The following is a 25,759-nucleotide window of genomic DNA, read 5'->3' as shown; positions in this document are numbered from 1 at the left end:
CAGGTGATCCCTAGCTAGCGCTGCTGTTCTCACTGTAGCTGTAAAGGTGAAGCAGCTCATTGACAAATACAACTTGTTTAGTCTTTGACAGCAGTTTGTGAAGCAGGGTCAGTGCCACGGGTTATTGAATACTCAGAGCTCAGGATCAGTTAGTAGGAGAGCTCATCCTGAAGGTGAACATCCATGGGGAGAAGAAGAGGAGGGGAAGGATCAGCACATTTGATAGGATTGTTCTCAGCCATGTCCCAGAAACCCTTCTGAAATGCCTGGAACTGCCTTTATTTACTGCTGAAAAGGAGGTCAAGCTCTGCTCTTTATAGCTGTGCTGTCACATTTGCACTCCAGAATAGCTACTGGATCTGAAGGGCTTTTTTTCCCCCTCTTCCTTTGCTGCATTCACTGATTTTGTGTTATATAAACATAAGTATGAATGCATAGGAAAAAAAGGACAAGTCTCAAATCCTGAGCTGTGGGACAAAAGCCTAGGCAGGATCAGACAGCTGCTATGAAAGCTTTCCTCTTCCTTCCTAGCCTGGCTTGTGTGTGTATTTTGTACAGTTACAGGGACAGTGTTTGGGGTCAATGTGTACTCTTTATAATCTTACAAATTCCTTCTTCAGAGTTCTTCAGCAGCCCTGTCCCACACTGTGTTTGCATTCTGTGTAACCACCTTGTTTTATTTCTTCATTTAAGGGCTTTAGTAAGTGTCTTTCTGAAGCTCTGGATCATACCATGAGGATCTGCTCATGCTCTGCAGTGATTCAAGTGCTGCTTAACTTAGGGTCTGCATACCTCTGAAGAACCAGCTTGTGAAAGCCAAGATCCCTGGAGAGAGAGTGTGCTCTACTAAATGGCTGTGAGTTAAGTGTGGAAGAATGAACTGCCAGACCAGCACAGAAGTGCCCATTCTGACCTCATTGAAGTCTGGGGAATGGAGATCTCTGAGATGGTGGAAGGGAACTGGTGAAAATTGGAGGTGATGCAAGCCTGAACTGATTCTCCCCTTGGCCTCCAGCCCTCACAGTGTTGTTAGGCCACAGAGTCACTGGAACTTGCAGGCCAATGGATGACCAGGACAATGATTTTAAAGAGTTGTGGGCAAATATTTTGGGTAGAGCAAAGAAAAAAGCTGGGGGTGCTGAGGCATCAAAGAAGGCTCAGAACAGGTCAAGAAGCACTTCAGCAGGAAGCAAATCAAAAAGAGGCAAAGCTGCTGCCAAAAGACAAAACCATCATCACTTACCAGCAGTAAAGGAAGCAAACTTCCCTCGAGATTTGAGTCCAAAGGAACAGACATCAGTGCACAGAGAAGGTGCTGATGCTGTGGCCCACAGTGGTGGTGAGGCTGCACAAGAGGATGGAAGGAGAAGCCCTTTCCCTTCCAGCCAGCTGAGTTCAGGGGCTAGTGAGTGCAGCCAGAGGACTCTGACAGGTGAGTCAAACTGAAAACAGGCTAGGACTGAAAAGTCTCTGTGGTTCAGTGGAGCTCTTCAGAAGCCCACCTGGAGAGGACCTAGAACAGCAGTGACCAAAGCAGGCTTGCATCATCCCTGCTTAGGCTTATCTAGAAGTTTCATTTAGGAGCATTCTCTGTGCTACAGTAGGCAGAAGATGTCCTTCAGTAAGGTGAAGCCTTGGTGCAAAGTGATGTGTTGGGGAGTCATTAGTCACCATTTTCTGCACCATCAGAACTGAGGAAAACACTCCCAAATCATCTAGAAGCAAGCTTAGAATATAGTGAATTATTCTTCCAGCCAGTGCCTCACTGTTTGGTGAAATACATTGCCACTAGATCTTGCCAAGGCCAAAAACAGAAATGAGTTAAGAAGGGTGTTGGATGAATTCATGAAGGATTAGCCTTTCAGTGGTTATTAAACATAATGACCAGAATGTGGTCACCAGTGCAGGAAGGCCTTAAAGTGATCAATATGGGCAGCTAGGGAAAGGATTACTTTGTATCTGTCCTGATAAGCATATGGTGCTTACAGCACTCGGAGACAAGATACTAGACTGGTAAGATCTTTGGTCCCATTTTGCTGCCCATAGCTACAGGACACTTCAGCTGGCATGCTGAGCTGTTAGTCTGGCATTGCTTCTGCCTCCTGCTTGTTACTACCTCCCTTTGGGAGCTCCAGGTGCTTTCAGCTTGGAGCCTGAAGGTTTGAGGCACAGATGGATCTGGAGATCAGAGCAAAGAGCAGCAGAAACCACAGGACATTCTGTGGTGGGGCTCTGCACAGCTGTAGGGCTGCCTTGCTTCTTGTTCTAGCTAGTGACCTTCACTAAAGGCCTCCTTAGTATTCAGAAAGATCCCTGAACTCCACTGAGGCACAGAAGCCTAATGCTGTTACTGTGGTGCTAAGTATAAAGTCAAGTAATAGCTGAAAAATCAGTCACCACTTCTCCCACAAATGGCTCCTGCAAAACTCAGCCTGGCTGCAGCTGCTGTCAGGACAGGCTTCCCCACAGCCCCCTGGGTAACTCAGCTGCGTGTTTAAAACCCACTGGTAAAGCTCTGCTGATTTCTCTCCCTCTAGTGAATGCTTTGAGTGGCTCTTCCCAAGCTACCTTGTCCTTCCAGCCTGCCTCACAGCCAGGGACCTGCTCTTCCCCCACCTCAAGGGTACCGCCGCTCGCTGGGTCGAAACTGCGGGTGGCAGAGCTGGTGGTGGAGAGAATGCAGCAGTTCAAGAGAGTGGCACCTGAGCAGCTAAAACACAGCACAGAGGAGAGTTTGGCAAAGCCTGCAGCCAGCAGGGATTTCCCTGACGAAAGCCAGGAGCAGAACACAGCAGAGAGGGGTATGTGTCTCCTGTTAGCTGTGGTATGTGCAGAAAGAGTGCTGTGGGCTGCCGGGAATGGTTGCACGAGAAGCAGTCTGGATTGCTGGGCTTTGTTCCCAGCTGGCCTCAGTGTACAGCACTGAATAAATCACTCCAGCTCACTGAGACAAACTTGCTGTCTCTATTGTTAAAAGATTCACCATCCCAACCCTTCTCCAAGGCTGAATAGCCTCATGGTAGATTCCAGAGGGATAACTGTCTTCCTGGAAACAGGCTGATACTCCAGCGGGATCAGTGAACTTCTTTGGCCTTCCCTTGGGTTAGTGTTAGGTAGCTGTGAGGTGAATCTGACTCCCAGGTAGCCCTCAGTTTTGGTACATCTCCAAGCACTCTATAAGGTAAGATCATAGAATGGTTTGGGTTGGAAAGGACCTTAGAGATCATCTGCTTCCACCCCTCTGCCATGGACAGGGACACCTCCCACTAGACCAAGTTGCTCTAGGCTCCATCCAACCTGGCTTTGAACACCTCCAGGGAGAGGGCATCCACAGCTTCCCTGGGCAGCCTGTTCCAGTGCCTCCACACCCTTACTGTAAAGAATTTCTTCCTTATCTCCAGTCTAAATTTGCCCTCCTTAAGCTTCCCTCTCATCCTGTCACTACCAGCCCTTGTGAAAAGTCCCACCCCAGCTTTCTTGTAGGCCCCTTCAGGTACAGGAGATGGTCCATGCAGATGAATTCACAGCAGTTTTACCCCAGTTTAGTTCTTTGTAAGTCAAGGCCCTTTTGATTCTGTATGGGCATAAAAATATGTAGTGTTTTAATAGGGAATGTATAAGAGCCTCTGTTCTCCCCAAAACCAATGCCACCATGTGGCTCCAACCTGAGAACAAGCTGCCACCTCCTGCTCCTTGGTCCCTGCAGTCCTGTGGCATTGTTTGTGCAGTCCCTTGAGGGAGATCAGATGTGAAGATGCAAGAGGAAGATTGCAATTCATTTCAATGTGTCTAGTTCAGTGACCTAATAATGGCAAACCCAACAGCTACAGGCCTTTCACACAGGATTCTTACAACAGCTACAGGCCTCTCACACAGGATTCTTAGAACAGCTACAGGCCTTTCACACAGGATTCTTAGTTTCCAGTCTGAGCTCATCTCTCCCTTCTTTGCCAGATATCCACTGCCTTCCATCCGTGGAGCATGACAGTGCCCTGGCTTTGGCTCTTGAGCAGCAAAGCAAAGAGGAAGCCCTGGCAAGCCTGGAGGATGAAGGCTTGTTTTTCTGTCAGATTTGCCAGAAGGATCTCTCAGCCATGAACACAACCCGACGAGAGCAGCACGTTAACAGGTGAAAGAGCAGCTGATGTGTCCTTTCCACACCCTCTCCTCTTCACCTCAGAGACTGCTCACTCGGTTTAGCTACTGAAGAATTTGGTGCCAAGGGAGTCTGACCTTGATGCCTGGCATTAACAAGTCGTTTTGATCTCAAAGCAGAGGCTGATTGTCTTGCCCTGCAGGGCTCCTGTTTGTGTGTGGTGAGGGCTGTGCTGCTTTCATCAGTGGTGTGGCCTAGGAGTGAGTGTAAAAGGGCTGTCAAAATGACTGAGGACTCACTGCTGCAGGTTTTGAGAGCCTCTGGTTTCAGCCAGCAAAGCAACATTGTTTGCTCTGCTTTGCTGAAAGTTGGTCAGCTAAGGACACCTAGTGAGTCACTGTGTATCCACACTGTTTGCTGAGGGAAGGGTGATGCTATTCAGAAAGGTGACTTGAAATTAGTGCCCTTCATTTATCAGTTTCTTCAGTGGTAAATGTCAAGTAACAGTATGTACAGATAGCTCTGTAAATTAAAAGTCTGTGCCTCTCTGTTGAGAAAGTACCAGAAACAGCACATCTGAATGATCATAATGTCCTGATTTGAGCACCTTCAGAAGACAGGAATGGTTAGATTTGTCCCTGCTGAGTGGCTCACATTCGTTAGGTTGGCTGCCCCTGCACCTTTAGAGGTGTCCTTGCTGTTTCTTTCTTCAGGGGTTTACTGCTGCTGGAGGGGACAGAGGTTGTGAAACAGTGAGTGTGTCAGAAGTGCTTTTTGGACACTGAGCCTGCTGTCTGAACTACTAAGCATGTCTCATATGCTGAGATCACCAGCTTAGCTTAGCATGGAGTTTTGATAGCAGTCTGCATCACAAGAGGTAAAGCTGATAGATGCACTGGCAAACTGCACCAGTTTGCATCACCAAGCCTAGCCCATCAGCTGAATGGTGTCTTAACAGAGCCCTGTGTGTATCATCACTTAGTCAGGGAGTGATCTTTTTATTGCAGGTATTGCAGATCCAGGATTTCACACCCAGAAGCTCTTTGGAGAGGAGAGGAAAAGAATAATTGCCCTTCTTTTTACATAGTTTTGGCCTACCACAAACTGTTAGAAGTTCATCATCCTGCACTCTTGAGTGCAGTGTTGATTTCAGCTGCTCCTGTTTCTGTGACATAGAGCAGTGGCTTTGTTAGGTGGGATACCTGCCTTGGAAAGACTGGTGTTCTCAAGAGTGCATGTGGTCATGCCTACAAAAGTAGTGGGAAGGGCAAGAAGTAGCCATGTTTCAGGTGAGCAAGACTGACCATTTCTGTAGTAGGGTGATTCTTTTTGCAACAGTGGTTTGTCAGCTGGAAAGAAAGGTTTAGTCATGAGGTGACAGGTTGGACTTGATGATCTTTGAGGTCTCTTCCAACCTTGGTGATTCTGTTACACACAATATGGTTGAAGAAGGTAATTAGCTGCACTTGCTTTGGAGCAGCATGTTTTCAGTGTGCCCCTGGGGCCACAGCCTTCATGTGACTGTTACATGTCATAGGCATCACACTGTGGTGGACACATCATTGTTGTTTCTTTAGGGGATGTTTGTGGCTGTTACAGACGTTAGAGATGTTTGTGCTTCCTTTGCTGTAACATGGTTTCCACCTTGGCCTGGGCAGTGTCAGAGCCTTCAGAGGTAAGCTTTGTCATCGTCTCACAGGTGTCTGGACCAGATGGAAGAAGCACAGATGTCATCCTCCAGCAAACCAGTGGTCCCTGAATGTCCCATCTGTGGCAAGCAGTTCCAAACCCCCCAGAGCAGAGTCAGTCACTTGAAACGCTGTGCTGTCGAGATGGAGGTTCCTCCTAAGCTGCTGCTGCAGGCAGTGCAGTTGCAGGTGTCCACACTTGGTGATGCACCTCCTCAGTGCCCCAGGTAAGCTGGTAAAAAGAAAAGGTGCTGGTTGCTTTCTTTGAGCTGAGACACTGAGCCAGTGCTCTTGGGGATGAATAGTAGAAGCAAGGCATATTTGCAGGCTGGGTGTGAGCCCCAGGTCAAAGAAGGCCAAGTAGAGCCATGACCCAGCAGTACCACTTGAGGAGAACATGGTAGGTGGTTGGAAAAACCATCTTGCTTTCCTTCAGAAGTGATCAACAGGCAGGAGCAGAATGGGGAGCAGCTAAGCTTACACTGGTTGTCAGAGCTACTTGTGCTCTGTGAGGCAGTTCCACAGCAGAGCTGTGGTGTCTGAGCCTTTTGAGCAAACCACACCAGTGTGCAGTCTGTCCTGAGCATCTGCCCTGCCAGGGCATCAGCTACTCAGCCTGTGGCTGTGCTTTACACCCCAAGCCAAAGAGGAAACAGAGGAGATGGTGTGAGATGTGCTTGGTACAGAGCTGCCTTTGCTGTTGTGGATTTGAGCAGAATCTGCAGAGTGCAGTAAGTGGTGCCTGGATGATTTTGTCCCTTTGTGCTGCTTCCTCTGGAAGCAGAAAAGTGGGAAAGCATTTTCTGGTGATCTTTTGCCCTGTTTCAACTTGGCTTTCCCCTTTGGTACAAAGAAGCATTCAAGGTAGAAATAGCATCTGCTTACATCAGTGCTCTGCTCTTGTGCTTACTTCTTACAAGTAAGACTTCCTCTAAATTGCTCTAAATGCCTTGGATGATAAAAACTTTGCTCTCTGCTAGGGAAGAAGGCACTTGTAGTGGGTTGAGAGAAGGCCTAGCTCTCCCTCCCCCACAAAGAACAAGAACCCACAGCTAGCTTTTTTCCTTGATATTGGAATCATAGAGTCATGAAATGCATTAGGTTTGAAAGGACCTTTAAAGGCCATCTAGTCTAACCCCCTGCAGGCAGCAGGAACAGCTAGAGCAGGTTGTTCAGAACCCCAGACAACCTGATCTGGAATGGTTCCAGGGATGGGACATCTACCACCTCTCTGGGCAAAGTGGGCCAGGGTCTCACCACCCTCAGTGTGAAAGAATTCTTCCTTCTCTCTAGTCTAAATCTCCCTCTTTTAAACCATCCCCCCTTGTCCTGTAACATCAGGCCCTTCTAAGAGGATTGTCCCCATCTTTCTTACAGCCCCCTTTAAGGACTGTCTCTAAGCAAGCAGAGCATCTGTTCTGGAGTGCTCAGTGTTTCTTGTCTCTGATCCAGTCAGCTTCACTTGGGCTCCCTGCTGCATTCTTGTGTTTCAGCAATCAGCCGAGCAGGCCGAAGCGAAAGGCTTCCTCCAAAGAGGACTCCAAGACAACGCAGAAGAGGCCCAAAATGGAGACTAAAGATGAAGATTTGCTGGTTGCTATGGCAATGTCACGCTCTCTGGCAGAGCAGGAAAAGCAGGAACAAGCAAAAGCAGTTACAAATGTGAAGCCAGTGGCTGCTTTCCCAATCAAATGGAAGCCAGGATCAGGTATGTGACAAAGGAGTTGGTGGCAAAGGCTGTGGGGAGCGATGTAGCACAGTCTGCTCCTCACTGAACCTTCTTGTGGGGTGTAGCAGGGATGACAGCCCTGTTCCTGGTTTATTTAAGCTGTCAGAGCTTCAACAGTCTGCAGTGTCCACACACAGTCAAGAAATGCTCAGGATGCCCATGGGTTTCAGTGTTTTTTTTCACTGACTGACTCTCTTGAATCAGTGAAATATTCTTCAGAGAAGCTGTTAGGTTTTGTAACCTGTGGGAGGGAAAATAAATAGCCTCAAAAGATGATTGTTATTTCTCCTGCAGTAGGTATTTATTCATCCTGCTGCAGCCTGGGTTAATGCAGCTTTCCCAGACACATCTCTTATCTCTGTTTTCTTTCTGTGGTGTATACTGCTTGCTGTTGAGTGTGGCTTCTGTTATTCCAGTGTGCAGAAAGGTTGAGAAAGGAAGACAGCTGCCAGGGGAGAGTACTGAGTGCTGTAGAGAGGGGAGACTTCACTCTTCATGACCCTGCTCAGGTCTCCTGCCAACAAGTGCACTCTCAGTTGGATTTGGGGTTGGGAATTAATGAGGCAAAGGCAGTGAGACCAGGATTTCCAAATGAAAGCTGCTCAGTGTTTGTGTGAGCTGGGGTTTGATGTTATCAGTGACCAGTACACAGGAAGTCCTTCATGGATTTTCTCTCCCTTTTTTGTGAAGCACTGCCACACAGGCACCACTCCATGCCTCTGGCAGGTAGACTGGATGGGCATCAGCTGCTTCCATAATGATGAGATATTGCAGAGGTGTGGCAGCTCCCAAGAGGGAGCCAAGCAGTGTGAGCGGGGATCAGGCAGGCTTTTCACAGTATCACAGTGTAACTAAGGTTGGAAGAGACCTCGAGGATCATCAAGTCCAACCTACCAACACAGCCCCCATGACTAGACCATGGCACCAAGTGCCACGTCCAATCTCCTCTTGAACACCTCCAGGGATGGTGACTCCACCACCTCCCTGGGCAGCACATCCCAATGATGAATGTCTCGCTTGGTGAAGAACTTTCTCCTCACCTCGAGTCTAAACCTCCCCTGGCACAGCTTGAGACTGTGTCCTCTTGTTCTGGTGCTGGTTGCCTGGGAGAAGAGACCAACCCCCTCCCGGCTACAACCACCTTTCAGGTAGTTGTAGAGGGCAATGAGGTCTCCCCTGAGCCTTCTCTTCTCCAGGCTAAACAACCCCAGCTCCCTCAGCCTCTCCTCACAGGGCTGTGCTCAAAGCCTCTCCCCAGCCTTGTTGCCCTTCTCTGGACACATTCAAGTGTTTTGATGTCCTTAAACTGAGGGGCCCAGAACTGGACACAGGACTCAAGGTGCAGCCTAACCAAAGCAGAGTACAGGGGCACAATGACTTCCCTGCTCCTGCTGGCCACACTAATCCTAATGCAGGCCAGGATGCCATTGGCCCTCCTGGCCACCTGGGCACACTGCTGGCTCATATTCAGGCGGCTGTCGATCAGCACCCCCAGGTCCCTCTCTGTTTGGCAGCTCTCCAGCCACTCCGACCCCAGAGTTCTGGAGTTGATTGCTCCCATAGGAGGATGTGAGGCTGGGGACCACCTGCAGAAATCTTAAGAGATGAGTTCAACTTGTAGCTGCTTTTTGGTCATGCCTGACTACAGTACCTGAAGGAGCTGGCCTGTTCTGCTCCCCTGCCCTGTCTGTTGAGCTGTGCATTTATTTGGGCTTCTCTCCCTTTCCCTTTCAAGAGAAGAAGCGCCGTAGGAGAGGCCCAGCAGCACCTCCCCCCTTGCTGCTCCAGGACCCGGAGAAGGTTCACAAGAGGATCCAAGAGCGTGTGGCTATGCTGCTTGCAGAGGAGGTGGAATTCCCTCCCACTCCTCAACTTCCCACTAGTAGGATTTTGGAGAATGAATCTGGGAAAGCCACCTGGCTCCTGCCATTGTCCAAACCCAAGGAATGCTTCCTATGGAATATCAGTGCTCTGACAGGACCTCACAGCCCTGAGTCATTCTACACTGCTGCATTAACCCCTCCAATTGTGCCTTGGAAGCCTGTGCAGGTGGGATGCTCTTCTCTCCTTGCTCTGCTATCTGGGTGCCCTGGTTCACTTGCCCTGTAACCCTACTGTTGCCTCATTTGGTACCTAAATGAGTGATCTCCTGCCCCTGCATGCTCACTGCCTGTGCCCTGTTGTCTTACACAGATGGGTTTTAGGATCATGGACTTTCATTTTCCTCCTTTAGAGAGGAGACCAAGGCTGCTGCTTGAGCTTTCCGAAAACAGAACTAATGGGAACAGAGAGCACTGAGTAAAGGGAGCTGAAGCTGAGCCCATCCTCCTCATTTTGCCACTGGTTTGAGTGTATTTACAGCAGCCTGACTCTTGTTTTCCTTCTTATCACTTTCCTCTGATGGATTCTGGTACGAGCTTTGCCTGTGAGCTGCACTCTGCAGGGATCTGGGTGAAAAGTTCAGCTGAAGACTGGTATTTGTTTTGCACAGAGGAGAAGGTGGAAAGCATTTGCACCTTCAGGCTTTCCAGGTGCATCCTGCTGCCTCTTGCTGCAAATGAGCTTTGAACCACTTTTCAGTTCCACTCTTTCATTCCATTTTTCACCTAGATCTCCTGCCTCTTTCAGTGCTCTGTATTTGCATAAGTGCTCTCTGAGCTAGATTTCTCTTCCCTCTCTCCTGCTTTCCTTGAAGAGTTACTTGGTGCCTCTGTTCAAAAACCACTGTGCATATGTAGTTGCTTTATTTAATCCTTCTTCCCTTGTCAGAGCCCAGGGTTTTTCACTGGTTGATTGCAGGCTTGGGCTGCAGTGGGGTTGACTCCATTCTGTGAACACTTTGAACATTTGTTCAAGCCAAAATCTGCCAGGGAAGTTTTAAAATAGAAAGTAGGAAGGCCTTTAAAAGCATGGCAAGAGTTTGTTTTCCTTCTTGACTCTTTCCATTCACAGAGATAGATGGCTGCACCAGTTTTACTTGGAAATTAACAAACAAAACTGTTTTTATGGGGAAACAGAGACCAAACCTGGAAAAGTATCAGCTCCAAGGTGGAAGTCTGATTTAGTTTCAGATTACTGCAAAAGCATTCCAGAGCTCAGAACAGAAGCACCTGGAGAGCTTCAGCTGTGACTGTTGCCAGGTGCTCCAGCTATAATGAAACCTGTAGATGTTGGTACTGGGAGCATTTCCACCATCCTTTCTCCCTGCTTGGAAGCTGAAGAAAAGGATTTGGGGGTGGATGGGAAGCTCAGCATGAGCCATCAATGTGCACTTGCAGCCCAGAAAGCCATTCACATCCTGGGCTGCATCAAGAGAAGCACAGCCAGCAGGTTGAGGGAGGTGATTCTCCCCCTCTACTCTGCTCTGGTGAGATCCCACCTTGAGTACTGCATCCAGTTCTGGAGCCCCTAGTACAGGAAGGATCTGGAGGTGCTGGAGTGTGTCCAGAGAAGGGCCAGGAGGGTGACCAGAGGGCTGGAGCTCCTCTCCTATGAGGACAGACTGAGGGAGTTGGGACTGTTTGGTTTGGAGAAGAGAAGGCTCCAAGGAGACCTTCTTGTGGCCTTCCAGTATCTGAAGAGGGCCTACAAGAAAGCTGGGGAGGGACTTTTGAGGGTGTCAGGGAGTGATAGGACTGGGGGGAATGGACAAAAATATAGCAATGGATAGATTCAGATTGGATGTTAGAAGAAGTTCTTCACCTTGAGGGTGGTGAGAGCCTGGCACAGGTTGCCCAGGGAGGTGGTGGAAGCCTCATCCCTGGAGGTTTTTATGGCCAGGCTGGATGTGGCTGTGGGCAATCTGATCTAGAGTGAGGTCTCCCTGCCCATGGCAGAGGGGTTGGAACTGGATGATCCTTGAGGCCCCTTCCAACCCTGACAATTCTGATTCTATGACATGCTCCTGGAGAAACCACCTTCTCTGCTTTCTCTTTTGTGGTTTCCTTTGCTTTGTTCAGAGCTGTCCTGTCTGAGTCCTTCATAAAACTACAACAGCTTTTGCCTCAGCAGCCCCTGTACCTGAGGAATGCTCTGTAGTCCTTCACTAGGTGTTTCAGAAGTATGAAATGGGGACTGTACTTTGAGCTCTGCAGATACACAGCACAAGGCCTAATTTATCAGTATCTTTTTTCCCTTCTCTTTTGCTCAGAATCATAAACCAGAGAACCTTCTGCCATCGGTGGGATCTGAGCAGCCAGGAGTGTCCCAGCAAATCCAAGCTGACCTCAGTTCTCAAGAGCCCAATTGCACAGAGGCTGGAGGCCAGATCTCTGATGAAGCCAAGTCAGGCCCTGAAGGAGATGGGCAGTTTTTATCTCACAGCCAGAGGGATGCTCAGACCCTGCAGGACCTAGCTGAGTTGGCCAGAGAAGGACTTACCCTCACTCAGTGGAAGCTTGATGCTGCCCACATTCAGGCAGCAGAGCAGCCTGGTGAGTTCTGGCAGCTTTGTGAGCCTTGACCCTTTGTCTCTTCAGCTATGCAGAGCCAGGCTTGGGCTGTGCTAAGTTGGGAGAGCCATGACAGCACCCACAGGATGCTGGTGTTGAGCCACAAGGTGGTGTAGAGAGGGGACATAGTTCTGCAGTAAGCTTCAAGTACAATCAAGCTGATGTTTCTGAAATGATTCATAAATCCCCAGGTTTAAGAGAACTCCTGGACAGCAGATAGTAAATTTTATTGTACCAAAGTTTTCTGCCAGGAGGGAGCCCTGGTGTGCTCAACAGCTGGGACAAAAGCCTCATCCCTGCCCTTTGGACAGTCCTTCTGCTATGTGCATTGTCTTTTCAGGTCTTGAGACAACTGGATGAGACATGTGCAAGAGGGCTGATTTTGTGTTGCTGCATGGATTTCACAAACCTGAAGTTTGTCTGAAACAGGGTTGAAAAAATACAACAGCTAGAATTCCTCTGTGGGCAGCTCTCTGATGATCCCAATCATGGCTGCATGTGGTGCAGGACTGCACATTTCAAGGTCAATGACATCCCTTGAAATGGCTGTTCACAGAGTCTGTTGTGTGTCCTGTCCACCTATGAAAGAGAACAGGATTGCTAAGCTCACCTGCCTGCATTTTCACTTGGGTGTAAGGCTCCTCACTTCCCTTCCCAAACTGCAGCAAATAATTCCCAGTCCTATAAATCCTTTCCTGGGATTTCAGTAGGTTTCCCTCCCTTGCTGGGGGAGGGAAATAATTTCTGCACTCAAATGTGTGTTGTGTGTGCCATGTGCATGAACCCAGGAGGAGCAGGAGCACTGCAGACTCAAGATGTTAATTCTTTCTGTGGCTCTGATCCTGTTCTGTGCACTCAGAGCTCTGGCTGTGTGGAACTGGTTTCACTGGTTGCCTCTGAGTCCTAGGGCTCCCATCATTTTGTCTAGGTTGAGATACACTCTGCCTCCCTGCTAGGATGAGACGGTGGCATGTCCCATCCCACTTTGCCCACTGGAGGAGAACAGCATGAAAGCAGAGAAGCATGTGGCATTCTGCAGTTCCTCCATCTGGATGATGATGGCACAGACAGATCTGCAGTAGATCAGTGCTGCTCATGGCTGGATGGTGCTGGGGTACCCACAGCCTGGCACAGCCCAGAGCAAACCCTCTGAAACAGACATGAGGGAGAGGCTGAGCCTTCAGCTCAGTCAGACTGGTTGCAGCAGCTGTCTCAGGAAGCTGTCATGGCAGGGATCCTGTCAGGAGCTCTGACTTCACCCTTGTCTCATGGAGAAGTGGTATCTGATTCAAGTGATTCAAGTGGCTCAGTTGGTAGTGCATCACACCCTTAATGGGAAGGTTGTGAGTTCAAAGCCTGCAGTGGGCAGTAGTGTCCTCCCTACTCTAGTCATGAGGTCTGGGGTGACAGGTTGGACTTGATGATCTTTGAGGTCCCTTCCAACCTTAGGAATACTGAATATACTGAATACTGATTTGTGATGTGCATTTTCTTCTTTGAGGAGAAGAACTGACTCCCAGTGACATTCCATGTAGTGGCTTTGTGCCCCCATCCAAAGAGAAGAACCTCCTGTCAAGCAGCTGTAAAAGAGTAAGGACAACCCTTTTCTTTCACTTCCTTGGCATTTGCTTATCTCTCTGTGTGCAGTTCCTAGAAATAGGAATATTTCCTGTTTCTTCCCATAGAAACAGAGGTGCTTAAGGTTCAGGATCACTCAGGAATCCTCCTGGGCACAGCTGAGATCAACACACATGGTGGTATTTCCCTGGTGCCCACAAACAGGCCTTGGATTGTTCAGCACTTGTCCTGCCTGATGAGAAAGATGATTGAAAATGACAGGTAGCAGGAGGCCAATCTGTGCATAGTTTATATAAAGAGAAGCAGGTAAAGAGTTGTGTTGCAGTGTTAACAGTATTCTTAGGATCACAGACTGGTTTGGGTTGGAAGAGACCTTTACAGCTCATCCAGTCCAACCCCCCTGCAGTCTGCAGGGACATCTCCAACTAGCCAGAGCCCTGAACAACCTGGCTGCAGTGGTTCCAGGCATGGGACATCTACCACCTCTCTGGGCAGCCTGGGCCAGTGTCTCACCACCCTCTCTGTAAAAAATTCCTTCCTTGCATCCAGTCTAAATCTCCCTGGTGTAGTTTCAAACCATCACCCCTTGCCCTGTCACAACAGGCCCTGATAAAAACCTCTGTCCCCCTCTTTCTGCTCAGCCCCTTTAAGCACTGAAAGGTCACAGTAAGGTCTTGGGCAGACTGAACAACCCCAATGCTTTCAGCCTGTCCTCACAGCAGAGGTGCTCCAGCCCTCAGATAAATTTCTAGCCTGCTCTGGCTCTGGTCCACCAGGTCCATGTCTCTCCTGTGCTGAGGACTCCAGAGCTGGCCCCAGCACTGCAGGTGGGTTCTCAGCAGAGTGGAGCAGAGGGGCAGAATGCCCTGCCTTGACCTGGCAGGAGCTAGGGGTGCAGCTGCACCACTCTGCTTTAATGCCCAGGCTATCCAAGAGAAAACTGGCTGCAGCCCAGGAGAGACAGAGCTGCCTCTTGCTTCCTCCAGGCTCACACCCCTGGCTACTTGGGGTGGCTCAGAATGGATCTGTTCCTCCTCTGTCACCTTCCTCTCCACACTGTGCCTGACAGTGGAAGAGAGACTTCTTGCAGGTTGACTCACCCTCAGTTCTCTCCTGTGCTGTGAAAGCCTGGCAGATGATGGGACATGAGCATTTTTTAGCTGCTAATGTGAGCTTTTAAAAAGTTTAGTCTAGAAAACCCTCAACAGTGGGAACACATCAGAGACTCTAGCTTGGAAGCCAGTGTGCTCTCAGTGGAGGCTGGGAGAGGAACACAAGCTAGCAGATGACTTTCCTTACCAGGCCAGTAGTGTTCTGCAGATCCCACCTTGCCCCAGGTGCACCAGTGGATGTGCAATCCCTCATGGATGTGTAATGCTTTCTTCAGTTAAAGTACATAAACCCCAAAACCTGATTCATCTTCTTACCAAGGCCATCCACTCTGCCTGCTGAAATTGATCATCCCTGGTTTGCTAATAAATAATCTTGCCATGAAAGCCAGTGGCTTTTGATGCCAGGTAAGTTTTGATGATTTAAGAAAGGACTTTCATACTGTGCTAACAGAATGAAGAGACTCCTAAAAGGAGACAGTTCACTCACCTTGAGCATCCTAGCTGCTAGCTACAGAAACTCTTTGAGGGATACTGAAAAACAAATCCCTTAGCAGGAAACCCATTCTTGTTTAATGAGCTTCTGAGTCTTAAAACCAGAGGCCTTTAACAAGGCAGAAGCTGTTCTGGTGAAACTCAGTTGCTACCAGCAAAACCAGGGTGATCATTTGGTTTGTTTTCAGATATAGTTTGGTTCTGTGATAGTTCTCCTGAGCAAATGAGGAGTTGCTGAAGGGTTGGGTTGGCAGTGTGAGAGCTTTGTGCTTTATATGAGCACAGTTGAAACACATAGAGCAAATACATCCCCCCTCCACACACACCCCCCTAAGACCTTTGTCACATCTGTGGTGTCCCTTCTCAGCAGGAGAGTGTGCTGGTGTGTTTTCCAACAGGATCACATGCCCACCCAGAGCTGTCTTCAGACCAGTCTGTTTGCTTTGTGCAGCCAGGAGGTTTCTGGCCCTATTTAATTTCTCCATTCCTGCCTGATAATTTTAGCACCAGCAGGAAAGCTGTTCTGGGCTTGCTGCCTGGAACAGAGCATCAGGAGTCTGTGTTTGCTGGCTTCCTGAGGTACTGTCTTGCAGGTGTCTTACCTGCCAAGAATAAGAAAGCAAGAAACATCAGCTTAGTTTCCAGACTGAGCTTCCTGTCTTCCCCTTGGAGAGCAGGCCACATCCCTGCCATGACATGCAGAGCCTTCTGCAGCCCACCTATGAAGGGCTGGAAGAAATGGCCTGGTGTGTGTGGCTGTTCTGGTGCTAATTCACGTTGGCTGCCCACAGGCACATGCTGGAGAGAGTAGAAAGGCTGTGTTTCCACAGCCCACTGCTAATGTGGAAACCTGCTAATAAAATAAAGAGCTGTGTTGTTCCAGGTGGAACTACTGCATCTTGTGCAGATGTTCTCTGGAATAAGACTTGCAGTTCCTCAACTCTGCAGTAGGTTTGAAAAGCACAAGGACAGTGATTAGTGTTAACTACAGACTGGTTTCAGCTTACAGTCAACCAGCTTCAAAAGCCTGAGCTGTGAGTATTTGACACTACTGTAAGGCACTGGCCAGCTCCAGAGCCACACTTACCTAGAGGGGTCTGAGCCTTTAGAAGGTTGTCTGTGGTGAGTTTCTACTGGGAGCAGCCCCAGAGCAGAAACAGAGCATTGACCCAAGCCTGACCTTACCATCACCAGTAGCAGTCACAGGTGTCTCAGTCAACAAGGCCTCCCCAGAATTCCATGAAGGGGTTCTAGAATGATAATAGAAATGTTGCTTCTTTTGTTTAATTGGGAACAACTTTCAAAAGGGGTTTCAGTAACAAGCACATCAAGTCCCTCTGAACTCAATGCTTGTATCAGTTTTATTCTATGTGGGCCCCTTGTTGCAGAGCTGCTCTTCTCAGCTGTCATTGCCACGCAGTGAACAAGAGAAGCAAGGCTAATTACCCCATCCCTGAGTCATCCTCTTTCCTTTGACTCTAATTATAGTGAATTGAGTTCAAAGTGGAAATTACAGCTTCCTAAAAATGTGGTAGAAGGCAGTAGATCAAGAGGCCAGCTGTAGGCAGTGGGTAGACCACATCAGGAAATGGTGTGGTGAAGATCTGAGGGTGATAATGTGCTGTAATACAAGGCAGAACAAGTACAGCAGGGTACAACACGACTGCCCTTTCTTCACAACTGCCAGACTGGAGCAAAAGAAAGCCAGAAAGGTCTGTTAGCCCCACCTGCTTATTTGTCCCTATCAACCTGAAGTTGATATTGCCAATTACTGTCTCTAGGAGACAATGGCAGTGTGTCCAGATAGGGGCCCACAGTACAGCAATGCTGATAAACTGAGTTATTCCTTCTTAATTTCCAGGGCAGTGTCTGACAGCTGTAATGTAACCTCTGTCTCTGTGTTCCTTCTGTGTTCTAGTCCCCTCTGAAGCTGCTGGCTGAAGAGTTTGGTGCAATGGTCAACAACCCCCACTTAAGTGATGTCCAGTTTCAGGTGGACTCTGGAGAAGTCCTGTATGCCCACATGTTTGTGCTGTATGCACGGTGTCCACAGGCTGTTCAGGTGGTAAGCACTGCTGAGACACCTTCTCTGCTTCAGGGAAGCCCAGACTGCCCACACCTAGGCTCAGTTATTGCAACAGACTCAGCACAGAGCACTGCTGGGCCTAATGGCCAGTTCCTCTGGGTCTGCAGTGGTTTCTCAGTTCAGAGTCCTGGCAAACTGCTAAAAAATGGGGTACTTTGTGGAGGGAAACTGTGTGGAGGCAAAGGTCCTTTATTGCATTCTACCTGGGAGCAACTGAGAAGCTTCCCAAGTGCTTTTTGCCCTTGAATTTTCATAGCTGTGCAAGCACAGACTGCTTTGTCCATCTCGGAGTGTCCTGCCTGTCACCCAGGCTGAGAGGCCTGAGTCTGGAGTTAGAAAGGTCCTGGGAAGTACTTGAAGATAACCTGTACAGAGGTTTTGTCACCCTCACAGTTGTTTTGGAGGTGGCTGCACTGAACTGTGCTTTTTGCACAGCTACTGAGGTAGATCTTGCATTCAAGAAGCATTTTGGATTGAGTAGTTCCCAGCCTGCTGCTCTGCAGCCTCTTGCTGGGACAGTGAAAGGTGCTGAGCCTAACACCTGAGCTCTGCTCATTCGTGAAGCTGCCACCACCTGGATGCACACAGCAGCTCCCTGACAAAGGCAGCTCTCTTTGGAGGACTCAAAGACTATCTTTTATATGTGTGACTAAAGCTTTAGCAAAGGTAACAGCTGTAGGGTTAGGAAGGAAGCGGCTTGGTCCGTATGAAGCTCTGCATAAATGGTCATCTGGGCTTCCCTCTGAAGCATCAGCTCCTGGTCCCAGAGTAGGACTTTGGTGATGAAAGGAGTAGGCTGTTAGGAACAGGAGTGTTGGTGTTGCTGTTCCTTTGCTAGCAAACAGACTCTGTGTGCTTTCTTCTCACCCCAGGTTCACAGTGAAGGGTTCCTGGCGGAGGAGGATGGGAACGCGCAGACACGCAGGCTGCTGCTGAGCGACGTGACAGCAGGGGCAGTGTCTGCCTTCCTCCGGTACCTCTATGCTGCTGACACTGCCATCCCTGCCGGGCTGCTGCCCCAGGTCGGGGCTCTGGCTGCCAGGTTTGTATCATCCTTTGCTGGGCAGCTTCCAGCCACTCTGCCCAAAGCCTGGAGCATGGCATGAGGCTGCCAGACAGACAGACTTGTATGACATGACAGACGTTATCCAGCCCCAGCCATTCCTTGGGGCAAAGGGAGGTTAGCACAGCCATGTAGCTGCTCAGTCTCAAAGATAAGGAAGTGTGAGCCTGATGCTTTCATGTGAGTGACATCTGGAAAAGGGCTTTCCATATTTTAGGAGTATATTGGATCTTGTGCATCTTGGGGAAGCAGCATCCTCATGCAGATTCTTTACAAGGCTCAGGCAGCCAAATGGTAAAGAAGTACTGGAGGAGAAAAATACTAACATCACTTTTATATCCTTACAGGTTCAGTGTGAGGGAACTGATGGCAAAGTGTGAAAGCAATGCTGGGGAGAGTCAGATGTCTTCTGGGCTGGATTCAGAAGATGATCTTATCTCTGTGAGGGATGACAATGATTGTGAGGACAGAGCTGAGAATTTCCAAGACCTCTTGAAGTCAGTGTGGGTGGGTGAATGTGAGGATGAAGAAGCAATGCTGAGCCCTGAATGCCAGAGGGAAGATGACAATGGGGTAGGTGAACAGGAGCTGGAAGAAATCTATGAGTTTGCTGCAACTCAGAGAAAGATGGCTCAAGGTGAAACAAAAGTGAGCAAAGGGACAGACTGCAGCATCTGCAGTGATAGTGAGACAGCCCAAGGTACAAACCAGCAAACTGAGGAGGAAGAGGTGAAGAGATCTGAATCTGCTTCGGTAAGCAGCAGCTCCAAAGATGCCAGTGATGTGGAAAGATCTCCATGTGACTTGTCTCCACAAGGAAAGAAAATGCAGAGCATGAACAGGTGCAGTAGCATGAGTGATCCACAGACCCCTTTTGTGCCTCCTCACAGTGAACCTGGGAAACGGGACAGAGCATGCCATGGTGCCGCTGCTAATGAAGGAGAGCCTACTAGGACATGTGAAGATGTGAAGGGTTCCAACTCATCTCAGGACTCACATGATGAGGCAGATCACTGTGAAAAAGAGTTTCCTGGCTTCCATGGTGATGCTAATAGAAATGGAAGTTATGAACCCATGTTTTTTGTAACTCAGATTGATTACTCTGAGCCTTCCCCAGTGAAAGAAGTTGTCAAAGGATCAGGGGAGGCTCCTAGTGAAAACCATGTTAATGATTCCCTTCTCTACAGCAAGTCACAAAAAGACCTCCCTCCCTGTAGGAAGGAGTTTTATGGGAGTCCTCCTCCCAAGCTTTCTGTGCCCATTTTTCCTGTGGTTGGTTCCTCACCTGCAACTCCAGAGAGAACGTTTGCCAGAGTGCAGGTGTCAACACCAGAGCAAAGCAAAGTGGAAATACCATTCCCATCTGATGAAGTGCACTTGCAGAAAGCCAACCACCTGGATACTGCATCAGGAAAGGAGAACCCAGTTTCTCCAGCAGAGCTTCCCCACATTGATTTAAACAAGCATACAGATGCCCCAGTGTTGTCATCACCAGTCAGCAGAGCTCAGGATGCTGCAGCTCAGGGGAACAAGGAGGGTGATGTTATTGTTTTATCTTCTGAAGATGAAATGGAGCTGGAGCAAGACAAGAGATCACCAGAGTCAGGCTCTGCTCTGAAAAATACAGAAGTCCCTGAGCAGCTGAAATGTGCAAGCATAGAACAAGGCCCTGAGATATCAGAACCTGAACATAACTCATCAGTCACTGAAACAGACCAGAGATCAACCCAGGTCTCCTGTGGCATTACAGCTACAGTGCAGATAAGTAATTGTGTAAAGATGTCCACTGAATTGTCTCTCAGCAGACAAAGAGATGCTTGCACGGAGAGGAAACAGAGACCAAACCTGAGCCCTGGAGAAAAGCTTGATCATGAAATGTCTTCAGGCACTGACAGCTCCTGGCTAGTGCCAGACACACCAGCTCTGAGCAAAAACAGAAGCTTCTCAACACAGACTGAGGTCTCAAGTATTCATTCTGTAAAGGGTCCAGGATCTAAACTCAGCACCAAGGACTTGGCAGCAGGTAGTAGTAACCATGAAATGACTGGGGATTTAATAAAAGTTGGAGAAACAACACTGTCAGACAAACAGCCTGTGGAGAGCTTGGTTGGTGAACAGAGCCTGCCCAGCAGCCCAGCAGCAGGATCAGCTCCCCAGTACTCCCCAGCAGTTTCTCCAGTGAACCCAGTTCTCCTCTCCCCTGGCCACACCAACACACAAAGCAAATGTGCAGAAGCAAAGGTGTCACTTTTATCCAAATCTGTGCCTCCATGCCATGAGCAGTCCTTGGGAGATAAAACAAATGTCAGTGTGGTTGTGGTAGAGGACAGTGACAAGGAAGTGAGTTTGCCTTCTGCGAGCAGCAGCGTCCTGCTTTGCGAAGAGCCCCCGCTCCCCATGGGTGACTGCTGGCATGTTGAGGATCTGTCACCAGTCAGAGGCAGCAGCCTGCAGCCCAACCAGGGCAGCCATGCAAAGACCAGTGCTGCCAGCAGCCCCAGGCCTGGCTCTTGGCATGACCACTGGGAGAGCCCAGGCCACGTGCAGATGAAGGGCAGTACCCCTCTTCGAGGAAGTCCTGCTGGCAGAGCTGCTTTGCTCTCTCCTGGAAAAAGTCCTATCGAGGGATGCTCATCAGTGGGTGGTAGACCAAGTTACCTGAACTCCAAAATCTGGGATGACTGGAATGGGGAAGAGGAAGATAACTCTCCAGGGGTCCTTCCCCTGTCTCAGAGGCTGACAGCTGCAGCAGGTGCCTGTCAGACAGCCCCTGTGAAGACTCCTGGTGAGAGCTTGTTTACTGCATTTGTTGGAATAGGTGAAATTGGTTTTCAAATGGTCATCTCACCTGTGGTTCACTTGATACATTGAAAGGGGCTTTGGCTTTCTGCTCTGAAGTAGTTTTCATTGTGTACAGAAGGTATGGTCTTCTGATGTGGGAGAAAGCAGATGTAAATGTGGGATTCTTAGACCATAGATGCTTGGTTTTCATTCACACTGGTTCTTTGATGGTGGTCATGCTCCTTGCAGAAGCTATGGGTATCTGGGAGGGGAGAAAAACTAACCAAAATAGATCAAAAAGGAGCCTTCAGCTTGCATGACACTGGGTGTTTGTTCCCTGTAGTAGTGGGTGCTCTGTACAGTCTTGCTTTTTTAAGTTCACCATGATCCAGCAATGTGCTCTTGTGGCCAAGGCCAGTGGCCTCCTCCTCCCCCTCTACTCTGCCCCAGTGAGGCCACATCTACAGTACTGGGTCTCCAGTTCTGAGTTCCCCAGATCAAGAGAGACAAAGGAACTACTGGAGAGAATCCAGTGGAGGCTACAAAGTTGCTGAGGGCTTGGAGCATCCCTGTGAGGAGGAAAGGCTGAGAGACCCTGGAGCTGTTTAGCCTGGAGAAGAGCAGCTCCAGAGGGGATCTGATCAATGCTCAGCAAGAGCTGAAGGATGCACAGGGGAACAAGAGGATGGGGTCAGACTCTTGTCAGTGGTGCCAAATGACAGGGCACTAGGCACAAATTGGACCTCAGGAGGTTCCATTTGAACAGGAGGAGAAACTTCTTTATTGTGAGGGTGCTGGAGCCCTGGAGCAGGCTGCCCAGAGAGGCTGTGGAGTCTCCTTCTCTGGAGAGATTCCAAAACAGCCTGGCCATTGTGGTCTTGGGCAAGTTGCTGTGGGTGGCCCTGCTTTAGCAGGAAGCTTGGACTGGGTGATGTCCAGAGGTCCCTTCCAACCCCCACCAGGCTGTGATTCCATGCCTGTCACACATGGATGAAGTGATGCTGGTGCTGATGTACACCAGGACACAGGACAGGCACTGAGGGTTTTCTGGGGTAGAGTCTGGCAGGGGGTGCACTGCTGTCCTGTGCAGCCTTCTTTGTGCTAGTTCTGAGCCCTTTCCACAGACCCCTATGTGCCATCTAAGGCCAGTAACTGATCTCACAGTATCTAATTAAAGCCATGATTAATTATGCTGTGCTGATTAGTGTACCAGGGGGTTTGGCTGTGACATGTGAGACCAACTGTGCTCCACAGTGTCAGTAAGTTGGTACCACCAAACCAGAAGCTTGACTTGTTTAGTGCCTTCTGCATCAAGTCCCTGTGAGGAAATTTCCTTCCTGGGAAAAGAACCACTTCACAGAATTCAGTGAGGATGGGTTTTTTTAACTGCTTTGTAAACATTGCTTCTTCTATCAGAGCCCTGAATGGGCTTCATGTTCAGATGTGGCATATGGCTTAACTGAAGCCCTTTTCTGGTTTAAAGTCAACAAAAGCCAAATATCCCAGGTTAGGGAAACTAAAAACCAGAAGTGCTGACTGTCCTGTTCACTGTGAAGGTGAGGAATAATTAAAAGAGCTTGGAGGCAAGTAGTTCTACTTAAACAATTACTATATCTGCCACTAAAAAGGGAAGATTGAAGCCATTTTAAGTCTTTCATTCATTGTGATCATAGTAATTTCATTCTGCTGCAGAACCTTCCTGTCAGGAGAATGAGAAGACTCCCAGCACTCCAATGACACCAATGCCAGCTTACTCCATCATGGAGACCCCACAGCTGAAGAAGGAGTTGAGCAGGTTAGCATTACCTCCACGAGTAGATCTCGTTGTGAACAGAAACTTGCTGGCAGGCAGCGTGAAAGAAAGCTCCTGGGCTGGAAGTGAAAGCCTGGTGAAGCTCCAGTCAGTGTTTTTTGAGGTCACCTCACACTTTTCCAGCTGACCCCTGGCCTGAGTGGGAGGTGCAGCTTTATCTTAACCTAAGCTTCCCACCTTTCCCTTTCAGGTTTGGAGTCCGTGCTCTCCCCAAACGCCAGATGGTGTTGAAGCTGAAGGAGATATTCCAGTACACTCACCAGGATGTGGACTCTGACTTTGAGGATGGAGTCCCCTCGTCCCAGCCTCCCCCAAAGAAGTCCCCAGCCAAGCGCTGCCGGCAGCCCAAGGCGGGGCGGGCGGCCGGTGGAACGCGTGCTGCTGCCTCCAGGGCTGTGGGCAAAAGGAAGAAGGTTGCTACAGCATCTTCAGAGGCCCCTGTAGGGATGGCTGGTGATGATCATGTTGGATCCAGTGAAACAGACTGTGCAGCACCCAAGGAAGGAAGTAAAATGCCACATCACCCAGAAGGAGCTGAAGAGCAGAAAAGGTTGTCTGTGTCTCCAGAGAGATGGTCTCTGGAAGACGATGGTGAGGAAGCAATGCCTTCATCTCAGCAGAGCACAGCTTCTTCACTGAGTGGAAGTGACATCTCTTTTGGTTCACAGAGGTAAGGCAAGAGAGTATTAAACAAAACAGTTGGTGGTACAGGACAGGGATGAGCTAGGGATGTGGCAAGCAGAGGTGAGTGTCCATGGGGCCTACAGTGGCCCTGCCACACCTCCTTGGGCATGTCATGTTAAGGTCAACACGCTCCTACAAAAGCAAGTCTTTGGGGTTTTTAGTCTAATTCTCAGTGAGTGATTCTCAGAACACAAAAGTGCTTGTGGCTGCACATAGACCAAGCCCAAATCTGTCATGCCTGGTCTGTGCAAGGGGCACAGTGTGTTGAGTGAGAACCTACAGCTTGAGCAGGGAGAGGATGGCACAGCACTGTGTGGCAGAAGCTGTGTATCATGACAGCAGTGGGTGCTGTGGGTCAGGAGCAAAGAATGCCAGGCAGCTCCAGGGCTGGGTGAGCAGGTCCAGTGCTGTGGCAGCTAGGACGGGGAGCTGTGCAGCACATGTGCCATGTTCCACTTCACTCATTTTGTGGGTGCCAGTATTGTAGAGCCTGTGATCCCATGGAGGGTAGTCACAGGTGTTGGTCACCAGGCCCCTGGGGAGCTCTGGCCCTGTCCTTGATGACCTGCTGTACTTGATCTCACTTCTAGTTCTTGGATGAATGGATTCGAAGCCTGTGCTTTTGCATCGGAGGAGGAGGAGGAGGAAGAGGAGTTCTCAGCCTCTCAGGCAGCTGCTCGGGAAGAGGAAAAGCTGGAGGCAGTGAGGTGCTACATCCGTTCCAACACAGCCCTGTACCACAAGGTTCTCTTCTATGAGCCGATCGAGCTGGCTGAGCTGCACGCAGAGCTGAAACAGAACGGCATTAAAATCTCCAGGGCGAAGCTGCTGGATTTCTTGGATGCTCAGTGCATCACCTTTACTACAGCCAAAGCTCGCAAAGAGAAGGAACAGAAAAGAAAGGGGAAAAAAAAACAGAGACGATACTGAGTGGAGCCCCCTCCTCCTGCAGGGGCTTGCCTGAGAAGCTGGGAGCCCGACTGCAGGCTGGTGCTAGCGGCGGTGCTGTGATGGGTGGGTGAGGTGCTCCTCCTGGTGGCCTTGCCGTGCCGATGACATGCTGGAGAACCGCCTGAGCGAGCTCGGCTCTTGCCAGCTGTCCGCTCCGAATTGCACAAACTCCTCCGGTCGCTGGCCTGTCTTCAACGCAGGGGTCATCCGGGGCCTCTTCCCCCCCTCGATTTTCCCACTGTGCCTCTTCTTCTCCCTCTATTTTCTAATAGGTGTGAGGTCCCCAACTTTTCTTCGTGTTGGTGCTTCTAGAGGCAGGTACTTCCCCCAGGGACACTTGCCAAAAGCTTTTCCCTGACCTTGGGCTGTGAACCACTTCACCCTTCAAGGTGAACCAGTGTCCTTTCCCTTGTGTAGATCAATGTGTTTAGATCCCAGTGACTTCCGTCTTCATTTCTTCAGCACACAGTTTGCCCTGCTGATGGTTAAGGCAGGGAGCAGTGTGGAAGGACAAAGCCTTTCTTGTGTCCTTGGTTCAGTTTGCACTCTCTGGTAAAACTCTTCACTCTGTGTTTCTTAAATGGCTGCAAAGCAGCAGAAGTGGTTTTGTAGTCTGTGATGGCTCCCACAAGTACCTTGTGACACCAGATGTCACATGAAAGCCCCTTAGATTCAGACATTCAGTTGTGTGTGGTCACTCACATGCTGGATCTATGTTAAAGGTTCCATCTGCTCCATTTTCTGAGCACCATTTTTCCTTCTCAGTGTAGATGAATTGTGCCCTTGACAGAGATGTTTTCAAGACAGTGTAACTGTGGCCACTGGATCTCTTCAGCACTTCTTACTGCCAGATCTAAACCCACTTCTCTGAGCAGTCTCACTTCCAAACTGGGCTGATCTTGAGCTGCAAACTGCCTGGGACTCTTGGGGAAGTCTGGGCCCTGAACTGTCATCTTTTCTGTATTTATTCCTCACATCTTCTGAATGTTGTCTGTTCTGGCACTTCTAAAGCTGCAGAGAGTCTTGCACAACAAAATGGACCCAAGAATTAAAAAAGAAAATCAGCCAGAATTCTAAAAGTATTTATGGATGTGGAAGAGATAAAGAGTTGTTCTATTTTTGATACAGATCTCCTGGGGGCTATTTGGTTTGTTACATACAATAAACAATTGGTAAGGGACAAACTGTAAGTAACCTGACAGACTTGGAGGGGGTTCTAAGCAGCAGTGATGGGT

At 49.2% G+C, this 25,759-nt stretch overlaps 1 protein-coding gene across 2 annotated transcripts in view; it reads left to right on the top strand.

Moving 5' to 3' along the window:
• Positions 1-25,708, top strand: part of SLX4 (SLX4 structure-specific endonuclease subunit) — a 33,517-nt gene extending 7,809 nt beyond the window's left edge. Inside the window, exons 3-16 of one of the 2 annotated variants that reach the window (XM_068146952.1) lie at positions 694-1,432; positions 2,538-2,801; positions 3,955-4,129; positions 5,796-6,011; positions 7,278-7,492; positions 9,249-9,562; positions 11,664-11,946; positions 13,466-13,554; positions 17,065-17,211; positions 18,105-18,274; positions 18,643-21,080; positions 22,769-22,871; positions 23,080-23,559; positions 24,164-25,708. In XM_068146952.1, coding sequence (XP_068003053.1) covers positions 1,063-1,432; positions 2,538-2,801; positions 3,955-4,129; positions 5,796-6,011; positions 7,278-7,492; positions 9,249-9,562; positions 11,664-11,946; positions 13,466-13,554; positions 17,065-17,211; positions 18,105-18,274; positions 18,643-21,080; positions 22,769-22,871; positions 23,080-23,559; positions 24,164-24,503 — 5,604 coding nt within the window. In that variant the 5' untranslated portion in view covers positions 694-1,062 and the 3' untranslated portion in view covers positions 24,504-25,708. The remainder of the gene's footprint in view (positions 1-693; positions 1,433-2,537; positions 2,802-3,954; positions 4,130-5,795; positions 6,012-7,277; positions 7,493-9,248; positions 9,563-11,663; positions 11,947-13,465; positions 13,555-17,064; positions 17,212-18,104; positions 18,275-18,642; positions 21,081-22,768; positions 22,872-23,079; positions 23,560-24,163) is intronic. The other variant, XM_068146953.1, reaches the window with a different exon arrangement.
• The last annotated feature ends 51 nt before the right edge of the window (positions 25,709-25,759 follow it).

The sequence above is a fragment of the Melanerpes formicivorus genome, unplaced genomic scaffold (genome assembly GCF_026170545.1).
Source record: "Melanerpes formicivorus ecotype bairdi unplaced genomic scaffold, bMelFor1.0.p_v2 SCAF_14, whole genome shotgun sequence".
NCBI lineage: Eukaryota > Metazoa > Chordata > Aves > Piciformes > Picidae > Melanerpes > Melanerpes formicivorus.
Note: the sequence above shows the minus strand (reverse complement) of the source record. Positions and strands in the feature narration are given on the sequence as shown.